Source organism: Acomys minous (assembly GCF_964271855.1).
Source record: "Acomys minous genome assembly, chromosome: 11".
NCBI classification, from domain to species: Eukaryota; Metazoa; Chordata; class Mammalia; order Rodentia; family Muridae; genus Acomys; species Acomys minous.
The window spans coordinates 96104296-96121888 of record NC_140492.1 but is presented as its reverse complement, the minus strand read 5'-3'; the positions used below and the strand labels follow the sequence as shown (position 1 = coordinate 96121888).

The 17593-nt window shown below is 43.9% G+C and overlaps 3 protein-coding genes across 3 annotated transcripts in view; 2 read left to right on the top strand and 1 right to left on the bottom strand.

Moving 5' to 3' along the window:
* RAD17 (RAD17 checkpoint clamp loader component) overlaps positions 1–246 on the bottom strand; it is a 28415-nt gene extending 28169 nt beyond the window's left edge. The window contains exon 1 of the mRNA XM_084801348.1: positions 175–246. The gene's annotated coding sequence lies outside the window, so the exon portion shown is untranslated. The remainder of the gene's footprint in view (positions 1–174) is intronic.
* On the top strand, positions 41–17211 carry AK6 (adenylate kinase 6). The gene is made up of 5 exons (XM_084801368.1): positions 41–176; positions 2746–2838; positions 13358–13416; positions 13520–13665; positions 15559–17211. Exons 1-5 carry the CDS (start codon positions 149–151, stop codon positions 15749–15751), a joined length of 519 nt encoding a protein of 172 aa, XP_084657494.1. The 5' UTR covers positions 41–148; the 3' UTR covers positions 15752–17211.
* TAF9 (TATA-box binding protein associated factor 9) lies at positions 149–4625 on the top strand. Its single transcript, XM_084801367.1, has 3 exons — positions 149–176; positions 2746–2838; positions 3599–4625. Exon 3 carries the CDS (start codon positions 3616–3618, stop codon positions 4408–4410), a length of 795 nt encoding a protein of 264 aa, XP_084657493.1. The 5' UTR covers positions 149–176; positions 2746–2838; positions 3599–3615; the 3' UTR covers positions 4411–4625.
* Positions 17212–17593: the final 382 nt, after the last annotated feature.

Genomic DNA, 17593 nt, shown 5'->3' with positions numbered 1-17593 from the left:
GGAGCCCTTGGTGTGTGCCAAGAGGGCCTAAGTGCGTCGCGAGCACCGCGCAGGGCCTTCGGGGGACCTAGCCGCGGGCGCACACGGCCGCCCGCCGTTTCCGGCTCCTCCCTGGACGGCGCGTCGGGCGCGTGTGCGAAGGAGGACTATGAAGCTTCCGAACATCCTGCTCACCGGTTAGGGCGCGCGGCGGGGCCGGGCCGAGGGGGTACCGAGTGCTGTGAGGTCCCGGGGGCTTGTGGGTTGGGGGGAGAGGCGCTGGGTGTTCGGCCTCCGGGCGCCTCTGGTCGCGCGGCGTGGCGTGTTGCTGTCGCGTCAGGACCCGGCGCTCGCGACCGTTGGGGTGGGGGCGGGGGCGGTGAGTCGGTTGGCCAGACGCGCCAGCGGCGACCCGGGTCCTGCCCCGCTGCCCCGCCGGTGAACCTGGGCTTTGTGAATCTGGTATTTTTTTATTTTTATTTGATTTGATTTTTGCCTGAAAAACGGGCTGCTGATCCTTTGTCGGGATCCGGGTTGGGCTTGGGATGTTTAAATCGAGGCGGTTTCTTAGGCGTTAGGAGATGTGGGTAATGCTGGGTGCCCCCAATCCTTGGGCCTTCGTGGTCGTCTCTTTTTTTTTTTTTTTTCCTCCCCTTTGCTTCTGAGAAACACTTCCCAAAAGGTTTCGGGAAATCGTTTTGGATGCTTGTGTAGAGATGTGACTGTTAACTTGGTCCAGTTCGGGTCACGGGCTTTGTTGTTGGTTCAGTGTCTGTGGCCGTCTGCGCCTTAAATCGTTAAGATCTGGAGCTGATCGTGGGCGGGGCTCTCCGGGGCTGTAACCGGAGGTATTGAGTTGTAGCGTTTGACAGCATCATAGGCCAGTCGTCCAAAAATGGAATGACTATAGATGCTAGTCAGTTAATGAGTCATAAGGTTGTTGTCTGTTTTAGTTCTGAGGCTTCAGCCTTTTAAGATTCCATAGGAGGACCGTCTTACAGTATCTGATTTGCATGGTCATCCAGTGCCTTGGCCATTAAGACACTTAAGCTACAGAGTGAGACCTGGCGATGTTGCTCAGTCCTGACTGGTAGGCATCAGGCCCTGGGTTGGATCCCCAGAACTGCCTGAATTGAGGATGAGAAGTTGAAGGCCAGCCTGGAATGCACAGCGCCTTGTCTAAAAATGACAAAGCTGGAGCGACAGGATCTGTAGATTCCCGTAGAGTGAGCATGGTGAATACAGAGTTCACACATGTTGAATCAGAGGTTCGATTGGTGTATTATAATGAAAATATTATTTTCCTGAGTATAAACATGTGATTTACCAGGGCTACTTATAATGTTCAAATTGATTTCAATAATCATTAAGCTTGAATAGCTGGAATTAATGCATTTGATTGTCCTATAGTTGTATTAACAAAGGAAAACAGACAGCATATAGTTTTCATTTATGCAAAATGGTATCTATGTTGGGTATTATATAATGTATATATGTATATGCATACATAGTTTTTGTTTTTTGTCTTTGTTTTGCTTTTCAAGACAGAGTTTCTCTGTGTAGCCTTGGTTGCCCTGGACTCGCTTTGTTACACTAGGCTGGCCTCGAACTAACAGAGATCCTCCTGCCTCTGTCTCCCAAGTGCGGAGATAACAGGCTTGTGCAACCATGCCCAGCTGTGCACACATATTTTAAATACATACCAACTAGTACATTATATCCCTTAGATATACACAGACACGTAGAAAGGTAAGTAAGAAATTAGAGTTAGGGGTAAGTAGTAATAATGAGCTATCTCACACCACTTAAATCTTTTCCATTGAATGATGTAGTTTGAGGCACCTATTTTTATTTTTATTTTTTAATATGCATTGGTGTTTTGCCTGCATGTAAGCCTGTGTGAGGGTATACGATCCCCTGGAATTGGAGTCACAGGCAGGTGTGAGCTGCCATGTGGGTGCTGGGAATTGAACCCTGGTCCTCCTGAAGAGCAGCAGCCAGTGCTCTTGACCACTGAGCCATCTCTCAAACCCCCAGGAGCCTAACTTTATGCTCGGAAATTTCATGGTCTTGGCAGGAAGAATTGGCATTTTAAAAATTGCTCGAGTTCTACCACTGGAGATTAGGATACAAAGGCTGACAACCAATATTTCTGGAAAATTTTTGGTTCAGTTTTGTTTTGAGACAAGGTCTCTATGTATCCCTGGGTGTCCTGAAACTATGTAGACCAGGGAAGTCTAGAACTCACAGAAATTCACCTGCCTCTGCACCAGGATTAAATGCATATACCACAATGCCAGGCTTTCTGGGGAATTTTTGTTAGATTGTGGTATATATTTATATGTGATTGCTTTTTTTGTTTGGTTTGGTTTTGTTGACAGGGTTTCTCTGTGTAGCCCTGCCTGTCCTGGACTCGCTTTGTTGATCAGGCTGGCCTCTGCCTCCCAAGTGCTGGGATTACAGGCGTGTGCCACCACACCCAGCATATGATTGCTAATTAAGAAAATTTTATAGCTGGGTGTGGTTGGGCACTCCTTTAATCCCAGCACTTGGGAGGCAGAGGCAGGCGGATTGTTGTGAGTTCGAGGTCAGTCTGGTCTACAGAGTGAGTCTAGGACAGCCAAGGCTACACAGAGAAACCCTGTCTCAAAAAACAAACAAAAAAAGAAAGAAAGAAAAATTTATACTAGTTAAGAACCATAAAGAGGATGGCAGACATCTAGTAAGTAGTATTTGAGCAGTATTTTTCTGTGGCTTCTCTTACAGGTACACCAGGGGTTGGGAAAACCACACTGGGCAAAGAACTTGCATCAAGATCAGGATTGAAGTACGTTAATGTGGGTGATTTAGCTCGAGAAGGTAAGGGACACTTTGATGTTGATTTCTGTTTTTATGTCACGTAGTAGAATGTTAGTGCTGCTAAGTGTTCCTAGAGGGTCCCGAAAGCAGAAAGACTCTGGTAGTAAGCAATTTGAATTCTGCCAGGGACCCAAAAAATAGAAAGCATCACATGTCTAGTATTATTACATAGTTATTTTGGACATTTTTCCTTCCCTAACCCAAAATAACTAGCATTGTTGTGAACAGTAATAATTGGGACAATTCTGTGGGGAGACTGGATAGATAAGATCTGGATATGAAGAAGAGGGAAAATGCTGTGGATTCAGCAGACACAAAGGTTTGGGTGATTTTTAAACATATTTAGGAGACAATATATTAATCACTCAAGAAGGACAGATTATTGTGAACTCAAGCAGTAAGATATTAATGTTAGTTTTAAAAATCACTTTAACTTTGACAGTTGCATGCCCAGGCTCACTGCATATAGTCGAAAGTGGTGGTTTTACTTATTTTTACCCTGTTTTCCCCTAATCTTGTTCCTTAACTTATTTGTGTCATCCTTTTTATATTCTGCAATCAGAGAAGGAACTCTATATTTAAACAAAGGGAAGTTTAAGTATGCTTAATTAAAGTATAAAAAGATTGATGCTTTGCATTTTAAATATAGTTTTAGATTTTTTTTTAAACACATTTGAAAATTTTAAATTCCTAACCGTTGCTACTAAAGTAACTATTTCGGTTTGATCTAATTTCCATATTTTTTTTAAATGACCTAAAGTCTGATCACCGGATATCATGGAGTCTGGCAAGATGGCTTCTCCCAAGAGCATGCCGAAAGATGCGCAGATGATGGCACAAATCCTGAAGGATATGGGGATTACAGAATATGAGCCAAGAGTTATAAATCAGATGTTGGAGTTTGCCTTCCGATATGTGACCACAATTCTAGATGATGCTAAGATTTATTCAAGCCACGCTAAGAAAGCTACTGTTGATGCAGATGACGTGCGATTGGCAATTCAGTGCCGAGCTGACCAGTCTTTCACTTCTCCTCCCCCGAGAGATTTTTTGTTAGATATTGCAAGACAAAGAAATCAAACTCCCTTGCCGTTGATCAAGCCTTATTCAGGTCCTAGATTGCCACCTGATAGATATTGCTTAACTGCTCCAAACTATAGGCTTAAGTCTTTACAAAAGAAGGCACCTCCTCCTGCAGGGAGGATAACAGTTCCACGGTTAAGTGTTGGTTCAGTTTCTAGCAGACCAAGTACTCCCACACTAGGCACACCAACTCCACAGACCATGTCTGTTTCCACTAAAGTAGGCACTCCAGTGTCCCTCACAGGGCAGAGGTTTACAGTGCAGATGCCCGCCTCTCAGCCCCCTGCGGTAAAGGCTGCAATTCCTGCAACATCAGCAGTTCAGAATGTTCTCATTAATCCATCATTGATTGGGTCCAAAAACATTCTTATTACTACTAACATGGTATCACAAAGTACAGCCAGTGAGTCAGCAAATGCACTGAAAAGAAAGCGTGAAGATGATGATGATGATGACGACGACGACGATGATGACTATGATAATTTGTAATCTAGCCGTGATGCATGTAATGTGTACACTTGGTCTTGAATCCACTGTACTAAATTGAACAAGCATGTTAGATGTTTTAAAGCTGTATTTTAGAAAATGGTATTTAGTAAGTATGCTTACTATGCTTTTTGGTTGAAATGTTCAGTTTTAATAGAGCTAGTAATGGTTTTTTTCATCAACCTTTATGCATAAAAAATAAAATTGTCATTTATCAATTTGATGCTTGGTACTTTGGCAATTATGTTCAAAAACAGTTTCCCCCTCAGCTTGAAACTGTAACAGCCTTTGTTATTACATCTCCTATACTGCCTACCTCTAATGTCTTCAGAAGTTTATCTGTTTTGAGGCAAGGTCTCTATGTAGTACTTACTGGCTTTCCTCAAATTCATCATACTAGCCAGGCCAGCCTTGAACTCTGAGAGATCCTCCTACTTCTGTCTCCTGAGTGCTAGGATTAAAGGTGCATCAGCACACCAGCCAGATATTTATTTTAGAGTCTCTTGTGTGTATTAAGAAAATACTCTTGGGGCATTTTCTCTGATTTATATAACTGTCACACCTATTTGGACAAGATTTCTTCATATAATTAGACGATATTTCATTTATCTTCCTCGGTGGCCTAATTTCTCAGTTCCTTTTTGTTGGTTTTTTGTTTTAGTTTGTTTTGTGTATAGGAGGGGGGTTGGTTTGCTTTGGGTTTTTATTTTATTTTATTTTATTTTTAAGATTTATTTATTATTATGTATACAATGGACTGTGTCTGCATGTATACCTGCAGGCCAGAAGAGGGCATCAGATCATATTATAGATGGTTGTGAGCCACCATGTCCTTGCTGGGAATTGAACTCAGGACCTCTGGAAGAGCAGTCAATGTTCTTAACCTCTGAGCCATCACTCCAGCCCCTCCCCAATTTTTTAATGTATATGGGGTTTTCTGCCGGTATGTGAATGCAGTGTGTGTGTGTGTGTGTGTGTGTATTCACCTGGTGCCCATGGAGACCAGAGAAAAGCTTCAGATCCTCTAGGGCTGGAGTCACAGATGGTTGTAAGATACCAGGCGGGTGCTGAGAATTGAACCCACCTCCTGTGAGAGTGGCCAGTAGTCTCAGCCGTTGATCCTCCTCTCCACCCCAGTCTCACTTTTAAAAGTTAAAATCCCTGTTCTAGCTCAAGTGATTCTTACTGAACCGTTCAGTAGCTTGGGTGTGTAAGAATGCTTATTTTATCCTGTTTTTCCTGTCTCAGATTACTATGCGCTTGTTCCTTCTCATATACAATTGTATATGAGAATTAAAGTGCTATTAGCATCTTTCATCTTCCTGTCCTTGGTCTAGGAGTCTTTAGCCTGATGAAGGCTAACTCCAGGGGACACATAGACACAGCAGAGTACAGCAGGGTATTTAATTCATTTCAAATAGAAGCAGGTCCTTAAATACATGCTAAGCATACCCGACCACAGAGCTGCTTGCCCAGTAGTCAGAATCTTGGTTTGTCTCTTAGCTTGGAGCTGGCAAGCCCATGCTATGTATTTACCTGAGCTAAGGAATAACCCTGCAGAACCTCAAGTATTGACTGAAACTAAGGTGATTCCTCTGTGAGTCTGTGGCAGCCATCTTATGACCCTTTCCCTCCTCCTGTACTGCCTTTCACTCGGGACTAATCACCCTCGTGCTAATGTCTCTGATCTGTACTTTGGAAGCTTAGTTTCTAGACACCTGCATTACTGTCTAACTTCCTAAGCACACATCTCTAAGTTACATTTAAGGAGCATGCTCTGAAATCATTCTTGATTGTATTACCACCCGATTCTAACTTCCCACACATCTACATATACTCTCTCTGCACAGTTCTGCTTGGTCTCTAAATTCTGGTAGTTTCTCTGGGGGGGAGGGAAATCTAAGAATTACTCCTTTCTCATCTTCGCCATTATGACTGTGCATAGAAATTTTTTTAACGTTACTTAACTATTTTGTATACATGAATTGGTATAAGCTTGCCATGGCATACATGGAGGTCAGAGGACAACTTGCAGAGGTCAGTTCTCACTTTCCATCATGTGAGCCCTCAGCATCAAACTAAGATGGTGATGTAGCAAAGACCTTGACTTGCTGAGCCATTTCTCTGGCCTATTTTGTTGGGAGCAAGGTCTCGTGTAGCTTAGGCTGCCTGGAACTCAGTACATAGCCAGAGATAGCCCTGAAGTGCTGATGCTTCTGCCTGTACTTCCTTAGTGCAGTTATAAGTGTGCAACCCTGGCTAGAGAGATGGCTCAGAGGTTAAGAACACCGTCTGTTCTTCCAAAGGTCCTGAGTTCAATCCCCAATAACCACATGGTGGCTCATAAGTGTGCAACCCCACATCTGGTTTGTTTAGTGCTGGGGGTCATACTCACGGTATAGTGAGAAATTCCCTCAGTCTCCAGTACCTCTCCCCCCTGCCTCCCTGGGGTGTTACAAAAGGATGAGAATGCAGAGAGAATGGCAAGATTGAATCAACGGTGGTGCGGCCTTTGGGGCAGGAGGGAGTCCGCGCCTTCCTAGCCCGCCCTTCCCCTCTACTTTAGCCGTTCTCTCCCTTACTTTCCTATTTAGTGTACCTACAGTATACTTCTCCCCCACACAGGGAATTTTGTGTATCGTTTTGTTTTGTTTTTTTGAGACAGGGTCTCTATGTGGACCAGGCTAGCCTCGAACTCACAGTGATCCACCTGCCTCTGCCTCCCGAGTGCTGGCGTTAAAGGTGTGCGCCACCATGTCCTGCAATTTTGTGCATTTTACCTACAGTTTCTTCATAAAACTTAGCTTAGGAAATTGATGTTCTGATCTTTCACCTAACTTAATCAGATGAAGCTTTTTGACCTTTGCCTTATCAAGATCATTCGTATGAACATACAGAATATAGCTTCTTTTTTTTTTTTTTTTTTTTTTTTGGTTTTTTCGAGACAGGGTTTCTCTGTGTAGTCTTGGCTGTCCTAGACTCGCTTTGTAGTCCAGGCTGGCCTCGAACTCACAGCGATCCGCCTATCTCTGCCTCCCGAGTGCTGGGATTAAAGGCGTGCGCCACCACGCCCGGCCCAGAATATAGCTTCTTAATGTCCTAAACTGTATACATTTTCTTTTGAAATTTTCTTAATAAGATTCATCACATTACATCCTGATTGTTAGCCCCTTATTTTGAAATTTGAAGTGAACGTTAAAGTCCATCTCCACTGTCACAGCTCTCAGTACAGGCTGTTGTCACTGATTACCAAGAACTCTGAAGTCGCCTTGATAAAAGATCCCTGTGCTTCCAGATTTGGCTGCTCCAGTTCACTCACTGTCTACCCAAAAAACAAAATGATCTTTTAAAACAAGAAGTGAATCACCTTATTTCATGTTTACTATACTTTAGTCCCCTTTTTTAACCTGAACTCTGAACAGTCTTGATGGCCTTTTTGATTCAATGCCAGCTTGCTTAAGCCCTTACAGCTATTTTCTAATTGTTCTCAGAGACTCACCCTCCCTCCTCCTGCCCTGGTCTCCTCTGTTTTTCTTGCTCTCTTTGGTTAAAATAGTGTCCACAGCTCTCTCAACCCCTTCTACTGCTTCAAATCTCTAGATGTCCTCTCTAGGAGCCGGGGAGACAGCTCAGTAGGAAAGAACTTCACTCTGCAGGCACCAGGTAAAAAGCAGGGTGTTGGTGCTTGTGCCTGTAACCTCTCTGTTGGTGGCTGTAGACAGGAGGTCCTGAGAGCTTGCTGGCCAGCCAACCTGCTCTAAACAGTGAGCTTCATTTAGTGAGAAGCCCTGTCTTGAGGCAGAGGGCTAATAGCGGTAAAGGAAGGCACCCAGTATCCTGATCTCTGCAAAGACGCCAGTGCATTCCCATGCATGCAGCACGCACACGGATACACACACCACTTCCAAGCCTCCCCTAACATCTTGAGGATATGCTCAGTACCCATCCAGTTCTTCCCCTGGCAACACAAGCCAATTTTCAGACTTTCTTGTCACCTCCGGGTACAAATTGTTTTGAGGGAAGGGACTGTATTATTTTGTCTTTATATTCTGTTCACCGGCGTCCTTACTATCCCTTTAGTCATGAGGACATGGTGTTTGGTAAAAGTGTCTTTGAGATGAGTATTTGAAAGTTTGCACTGCACTGTTTCATTAAAATATGTTGGCATGATTGGAAATACCCTTCATCAGCTGGGTGGTAGGGGGGCACACCTTTAATCCCAGCACGCAGAGGCAGAGGCAGGTGGATGTGTGAGTTCAAGGATATCCTGATCTGCACAGAGAAACCCTGTCTTGAAAAAAACAAACCAAGGCCGGGTGTGGTGGCGCACGCCTTTAATCCCAGCACTCGTAAGGCAGAGGCAGGCAGATCGCTATGAGTTCAAGGCCAGCCTGTTCTACAAAGCGAGTCCAGGGCAGCCAAGGCTACACAGAGAGACCCTGTCTCAAAAAAAAAAAAAAAAAAAAAAAAAACGAAAAAAAAACATCCTTCATTTTGGAGGCCAATGAGATGGCTCAGCAGGTAAAATCACACAAGTGTGAAGACAAAAGTGCTTTGATCCCTACATATTCTCCTACACATAACGTACACATGTAAGAAAATGTAAAACCTAATTTCTGCATCCCAGGAGGCTAGGGAGATGCTCAGATGTTAGGAGCACTGGCTGGTTTTCCTGGGGACACAGATTTGATCCTCAGCGCTCACACACAGCTCACAAGTAAGACTGCAGCTCCGAGGGCTCCATCACCACCTGGCCTCTGGACACCAGGGATGCATGTGGTTCATAGACATACACGGAGGCAAAACATACATACACATTAAATCTTTAAAACAAACATCACAGTAAGGATTCTAAATCTAAGGGTTAAGTATGCTACATATATCCATTTTAGTCAACATATAATTTTTTTTAATATGTTTATCTGCATGCCTGGTACCCATGGAGGCCAGGAGAGGGCCTTGGATAGAGATGAAGTCAGTAGGAAGATATGATTTCTGCTTATCAAACTTGTCTTTGTTATGAGCCCCAAAGTTACAGGCCCCTTATTCTAGAAAAATAAGCTCTGTCAGCAGGGCAGTGGTGTAGATCACCTTGAGTTCCAGGACAGCCAGGGCTACACAGACAAACCCTGTCTGGGGTCAGGGAGAGGGGAATACATTGTTGTCTGACCCTGCCAGTTCTGAGTGGTTGTCTGCTTTGTGTCATAGCAGAAAAATCAGGTAAAAACAACAACAACAAAAAAAACAGCTGGGTGTGGTAGTGCATGTCTCACTCTAGAGGCAGAGGCAGATGCCTCCAAAAAAAAAAAAAGATTACAAACAATATAAAACAGTGTTGCTTCTATACCACATAGGATGGAGTAGTGTTTGGCGATTAATTAATGTGATTAATTTGGTTAATAGGCAAGACACTTGAGTGACCCAGGAGAACGGCCTGAATTCTAAACTGTCCACTCTTAAAATGAGAATGAAGAGTCCAGTCCCTCCGTGCATTACAAACATGAACTAGATGAAAAAGTATGTCAGGATAGAAGAAGAAATTGACTAGTGATGTTTTTATTCTAGCTATGGCATGGTGGCGTACTCCTTCAATCCCAGCACCGGGGAGGCCAAGGCAGGTAGATTTCTATGAGTTCCGAGACCAGCCTGGTCTACAAAGCAAGTACCAGGACAGGCCGGGCTGTTACACAGAGAAACCCTGTCTCCGAAAAACAAGGAAGGAAAATACCAGTGAGAGGGAACTGTGACACAACATGCCGTGTACATCTCTGTGTGCTTACAGATAATGCAAAGCATAGTTAACTCCTGCACAACTTTGAGCACAATTCCTCTCAGATTCCCTTTGTTCTAGCTTGAATCTGCAATGTCCTCCATAGGCTCACATATCTGTGAGTTTGTTTGAGACGGGGATCTCACTATGTAGCCCTGGCTGGCCTAGAACTTGCTTTATAGACCAAGCTGGTCTCAGACTCACAGCCAACTGTCTCTGCCTCCTGAGTACTGGAATTGAAGGTGTACATCACCCTACTCGGCTGTTTTAGGTTAAAAATTGTAATAGTTATGATTTTTAATTACCTGTGTGTGTCTGTGTCTGTACATGGGAGTGCAGGGGCCCACAGAGGCCAGAGGTATTGGATCTCCTGATGTTGGAGTTTGAGGCAGTTGTAAGCTGCCCCACGTGGATGTTGGAATCCACTCAGGTCTTCTGCAGGAGCAGCGCATGCTCTTAACCAGCCCCAGAGGATAACGTCCCACGTGGTGACACTGGGAGTTTGTGAAACTTTTAGGAGGTAGGCCTGGCTGGCAGAGGTGCTGGGGCTATCCTTGGCGGTTATGGCTTCCCCTCTACTTCCTGGTTTGTCACCATGTGAAGTGGTGGCAGCTGCAAGCTCACGCCACCCTGGACTGAAGCAGCTTGGTCATACCGTCCCTGCCACAAGGGCTGACATCTGAAATCCCTGAGTCAAACCTTTTCTCCTATTGTCAGGCGTTTTGTCAGTTAGGTCTCAAACCCAGGACAAATGGTGAACTCAGGTGCCTGTTGAACATACCAAATGGAGCTGGGTCTCCAGGTTCTTCCGTTAGCCATTTGTCCGGGGATTGAGACCTAACAGTCACAGCAATGAGAAAGGGAACCGCTGCAATATTGAACAGGGATTAAGTAGTTCCTAATCACCGCATCCTCTTGCTGCCGCGGTTGATGCTTTCTATGCCATGTTTCACGTGATTTAACGATGCCCTGACAGCATTTGGTAATTTATGAGTTGGTTCACAGTTGGCAATGGAAGCAGCGTTGCTGTTTATCAGGTCTTCCACACCAAGGCAGTTTAGTGGCCTAGGCTGATGTGTCTGTTTAGTCATACCAGGTGCAGGAAAGTAATTTCACCCTCCAATTAATTTCAACCTGTGACAAAATATAAGAGGAAATAGGTAAGAAATTAAGTGTATATCATGTGCTTGCAGTGGCTGAAGCATGATTAATCTAGCTTGTAGTGAGGGTGAGACTGTCTTACCTCCTAAAAGAAAACTTCTTCTGAAACTAGCTGGGAGTTGTGGAAAGTTCTAACGTGAAACTTAATCCCTACCTTTTCTCTTCCTACTTCAGTGGTAGCACACGTTGGGCAGGCGTTCTACCACTGAGCTCTATTCCTGACAGCCCTAATTTGTCTTCTCTGTAATTTTGCCTGTCGCTTTGGTTGTTTTAAGACGGTCTCAACTGGCCTATATCTTGCTTTGTACTTTGATCTCTGATTATCCTGAGTGCTTGCATTATAGGCATGTGGTCCCATGCCTGATGTACTTACTGCTGGCAGTCAAACCTAGGGCTTTATGTGCAAGTAGAAAAGGGTGTCAGCCCCCTTGGGACCTGGAGTTACAGACAGATGTGCAGGTCCATGTGAGCTCTGGGAACTAACCCCACGTCCTCTGCAAGAGCAGCCAGTGCTTTAACTGGTGAAGCTATCTCTCAAGCCTCTGCCTTTTAAAATATCTAAATTCATCTGACTACACGTGAGGTTGAACTCGGGGCCTTGTGAGTGCCAGGCAGGGCCTGTAGCACTGAGCTACAGCCCCAGGTCCAAGAACATCTAGCCTTCGAGAGGAATGGTTTTTGGAGATTCTGAAAACTAAAGATACTGACTCATCACCCCCATCCTTATGAAAGTGTGAGATCAGGAGGTGGGATTTACTTCCGAAAGAAAGAACCTGAGATTACTTGGAGTAAATTCATATTCTTGACCTTAATCTGGAGCCCAATCTTGGTTCATTTTTTTTGTTTGTTTGAGACAAGGTCTCGCCATGTAGTCAGTGATGTTATTTTCTTCCACTATTAGCCTCATAAACTCTGATATTGGCTATCCCTCCCTTTAAAGTTATCTTTATATTTAGATATTTTAGAGAGAGGCTGGAGAGATGACTAGATGTTGAAAATGCACACTGCTCTTACAGAGAAGCTCAGCTCCTGCACACATGTTGGGGGCTTACAGTTTCCTATGACTCCAGTTCCAGGGAGATCCAATGGCTCTGGCCTCTGCATGCACCACACTCAACACACATAACTACACACAGACATACACATAAAGTAAATCTTTTAGCCAGACCTGGTGGCTCAGGCCTTTAATCCTAACATTTGAGAGGACAGACGGGTAGATCTCTTGAGGTCAAGATCAACCAGAGATATATAGTGAGACCTTGTCTTAAAGGGGGAGAGCATAAATCTTTTATTTAAAATAAATCATATTTGTGCCAGGTAATGGTAGATCATACCTGTAATCTGGCACTCTGTAGGCAGAGGCAGGCAAATCTTCAAATTGGAGGCTAGCCTGGTCTACAGAGCAAGTTCTGGGACAGTCAGGGCTACACAGAGAAACCCTGTCTCAAAAAAAAAAATTGTGTTTGGGGGTAGAGAAATGACTTAGCAGTTAAGAGCGCATTCTGTTCTTGCAGAGGACCAGAGTTAAGTTCCTAGCACCTACCTTGTACCTTACAGCCAGCAGCCCATAACACCAGTTTCAGGGGTTCAGTGCTTTCTCTGGTCTCTTCAGGAATCTGCACTCAAGTACACAGACACACACACACACACACACTTAAAAAATAAAATCTTTTTTTAAAAAATATGTCAAAAGTTTCACATGAGCTAGGCATGGTGGCACATGCTGTAATCCTAGCTCTCCAGAGGTTGAGATCAGGGCATTCCTAGTTCTAGGCCAGTTGGGCTCCATGGTGAGACCCTGACTCAAAAGCACAAAGCAAACTAAGTTTCAGATGTGTTGCCACCAGGCTTCCTTCTACATAAGGTTCTGGTTTTGGTGTCACTCTTTCTGTCTGCTGACTGTGTATCGGTGCCCTTCCTTGCATCTGAAAGAATCATCGAGGTTTCCTCAACTCTAGAATTAAAAACCAGTGAAAGCGACTTAGGAAATATTAACAGGCTAATGTGACTCTCTTGTAGGGCAGTTGTATGACGGCTATGACGAAGAGTACGATTGTCCCATTTTAGATGAAGACAGAGTAAGTATGACTGGACTGACGTGCATTGGTTGAACCTCGTGGGAAATTCATTTCTGTTCCCTTAGGAACGTTCATGTTTTATTTGTTTGTGTGTTCATCACAGGTTATTGATGAGTTAGAGACGCAGATGAGAGAAGGCGGCGTTATTGTCGATTACCATGGTTGTGATTTCTTTCCTGAGCGCTGGTTTCACATAGTTTTTGTGTTGAGAACAGATAATAGTATATTGTACAAACGACTTGAAACAAGGTAAGGAAAAAAAAACCTATTCGTTTCTGTTCTTAAATAAATTTTATTTGCATTCACGAGGTGGGCTGATACTGCCATGAGAAGACTTTCTGTTTGAAAAATATCTGCTTTATTTCTTCTCTGTAAAGTAATCTGTGATATAGTTATACTGAACCAAAGACATTTTTAAGGCGCAAGTGAGTACTTTCTGAGTAATGAAATATCTCAACTGAACCCCTCACCCCCACCCCACAGACGGTGTTTCTCTGTGTAGCCCTGGCTATCCTGGACTCACTCTGTAGACTAGATTGGCCTTGAACTCAGAGATCCATCTGCCTCTGCCTCCCGAGTGCTGGGATTAAAGGCGTGCACCACTACTGTCCAGCTTTTCCTGAAATTTGATTTAATAAAATGTACCAGATATAAACCCCCACATAATTGTGCTTTATCCTCTATACTAGCCTTTCCTAGAAAAAGAGCCAAACAGTAATATTCTTTGTTTAAACACTATCCATTCAAATTGTCCCTATACTAACAATGGGGAAGCTTATGAAAATTAACAAGATATGCACTGATGGTGCACTCCTTTGAGCCTAGCATTCGGGAGGCAGAGGCAGGCAGATCTCTGAGTTTAAGGCCAGCCTGGTCCACAGAGCAAGTTCCAGGACAGCCAGGGCTACACAGAGAAACCCTGTCTAGGAAAAAGAAAAAAAGAAAACTTACAAGATAATTCAGCATTTCACAATCATTAAAGTAGAACATCATATTTAACAGAAAAAAAGAATTTGGGGGGAAACTTTTTCGATGTCTTTTGATCCAGCCTGTAGGCAGATGGAAACTCTAGAGGGAGTTAGAGAATAGTATCAGAAACAAAAGCTCCAGAATTTCCCCAAATCTAGGGTTAGAATTTGTGATTCTCACTGTGGCCAGTCCCAGTTAACCACTAGTTAGGATGCTTGTAGAGTCCTTGCACAGATGACAGTTGGCAAATGTAAGTCAAGTTCAGCTAAGCTAGATCTAAACTTTCTTTGTTCTTTAGTGAAAAGCCATTATGAGCGTTTGAACAAAGAAAAATAGATGTAAGGTGTGCAAGTGAGCCAGGTGTAGTGGCGCACGCCTTTAATCCCAGCACTCGGGAGGCAGAGGCAGGTGGATCGCTGTGAGTTCGAGGCCAGCCTGGTCTACAGAATGAGTCCAGGACAGCCAAGGCCTCACAGAAAAACCCTGTCTCCAAAACAAAACAAACAAACAAAAGAAACCAAAAGGGCTGGGGAGATGGCTTAGAGGTTAAGAGCACTACCTGCTCTTCCAAGGGTCTTGAGTTCAATTCCCAGCAACCACATGGTGGCTCACAGCCATCTATAATGAGATCTGGTGTCCTCTTCTGGTACAAAACACTATATACATAATAAATAAATATTTTTAAAAAACAAAAAAAAAGTCTTCCATACAGATGTTGTTGTTTCTGTTCCTCTGGGTAAAGAGAGTGTGAGAAGTATTTTTATGTAGTTTTTGTTTTGGGTTTTTTTGTTTGTTTTTTGTTTTTTGTTTTAAGAGACAGGGTTTCTCTGTGTAGCCTTGGCTGTCCTAGACTCACTTTGTAGACCAGGCTGGCCTGGAACTCACAGCGATCCACCTGCCTCTGCCTCCCGAGTGCTGGGATTAAAGGCGTGCACCACCACACTTGGCTATTTTGGCTTTTTGAGACAGGGTTTCTCTGGGTAGCCCTGGCTGTCCAGGACTCACTTTGACAGAGATCTGCTTGTCTCTGCCTCCCAGGTTCTGGAATTAAAGGCGTGTGCCACCACACCCAGCCCTAGTTTTTGATATATTCAAAAAAGTGTTCAGTTTCTAGAATGTTCCCAAAGCTAAATTAATGCCATTATGGTCACTTAACCTCTCTTTGCCTTCTAGGGGTTATAATGAGAAGAAACTACAAGACAATATTCAGTGTGAGATTTTTCAAGTTCTTTATGAAGAAGCCATAGCATCTTACAAAGAAGAAATTGTGCATCAGCTGCCCAGTAATGAACCAGAAGAGCTAGAGGATAATATCAACCAAATCTCAAAGTGGATTGAGCAATGGGTCAAAGATCATAACTCTTAACTTACAGCCTGGGTACCAGCACCACCGCAGTACCCCCTCTATCCCACATCTTAGGAGGCAGCAGCTGTCTACATAATGAGTTCTAGGCCAGTCAGGGCTGCGCAGTAAGACTCTGTTTCAAAGAAAAAAAAGAAAAAGCCTGGCCACAGTCCAGCCTCCCTTGTCAGTAGCCCTCAGTCCACATAATAGGAATGCCCAAGGATCAGCAGAAGAAAACTGTGTTGCAGCATTAGCTGCTGCCTCGATTTCTTTTTCTCCATGAGAAAGCTTAAATAATCTCAGATATAAATATAATTTATTAAGAATTGAATCCGAAAATTGTCTTCAAATTCAACTGATAATAAATCTTATCAATGAGTACACATCTTTTAAATTTAATCACTAAAATGTAGGTGATTTCTTAAAATAAAATGGAAAATTAAAGAGGCACCATCACTATTGTTTTCCCACCACACCCCCACCCCAAGACAAGGTCTCTCTGTATAGCCCTGACTGTCCTGGACTCTATTTGTAGGCCAGGCTGGCCTTGAACTCCCAGAGATCCTCCTGCTTCTGCCTCCCCAAGTGCTGGGATTACAAACATTCATGGTGCACCCAGCTCAGTATTGCTTTTTTATTTTGAAAAAAAAAAAAAAAAAGATCAGAGGGCTCTGATGAGATGGCTGAGTAAGTGAAAGCACTTGACCCTAAGGCTGAGGACCTGGGTGCAGTGTCTGTGTCCCACATGAGGGTAGGAGAGAACCAGCCCCCACAGACTGTCCTCTGAGTTCCACATGCGCTCTGTGGCATGTGCACACACACACACATATACACACACACACCCACACATATACATACACACACAAAACAACTGAAAAGTAGATGGCACCATGGATGAAGTGTATCTGTAACAATTCCACCTGTATGCAGTAACCCGCCTCCCAGCAAACAGCTACTGCGTGGGAGGCTTCTGCACCGCAAAGCCGAGTCCACCTGATGCTCAGCTTTTCTGTCTGTGTGTCATGGCTTCATTCCCTCACCACATTTAGGTCTTCCTGGAGCTACACTGGACACTGTAAACAATACTTCTTCTGCATACAGAATTTATTTGGTACAATTTACTGACCTTTAGCCTCAGGTTACCTCTCTCTAGGAAATAATCCTTGCAGCGATTTTATGCCTATAAAACATACATAGTTTTTTTTTTGTTTTTGTTTTTAGGTGATCGGGCTGAGAAAATAGCTATCAGTAAAGTACTTTTTTTTTTTTAAAGTACTTTTAAGAGATCAGTAAAGTACAGTAAAGACAAGAGTGATTCCCAGAAAAAGGCGCATGTGGTGGCACATGCTTGTAATCTGAGTGCCGGAGAGGTGGAGACACGTGGTCCCTGGGTCTTTCTGGCTAGCCTAGCCTACCTCATCAGGTTCAGGCTAATAAGACACTCTGTCTTAAAAATAAAGTGAATGGCGCCCAGGTAATAATGTCCAAGGTTCTCTGCCCTTCATGTGCACCACTACACACGTTCAATAGCACAACATGCCCATGAGGATTATATCATCTTAGAAAATACAGCCCTCAGGCTGGGCTCAGTGGATCGCTGTGAGTTCGAGGCCAGTCTGGTCTACAAAGCAAGTCCAGAACAGCCAAGGCTACACAGAGAAACCCTGTCTCGAAAAAATACAGTCCTCGTTTTTTCACAGAATGTTACCGTCTTAAAATTTAGATTTAAAGCCAGGCAGTGGTGGCACACACCCTTAATCCCAGCACTTCCGAGGCAGAGGTAAGCGGATCGCTGTGAGTTCAAGGCCCTCCTGGTCTACAAAGCGAGTCCAGGACAGCCTGGAAACCCTGTCTTGGAAAAAC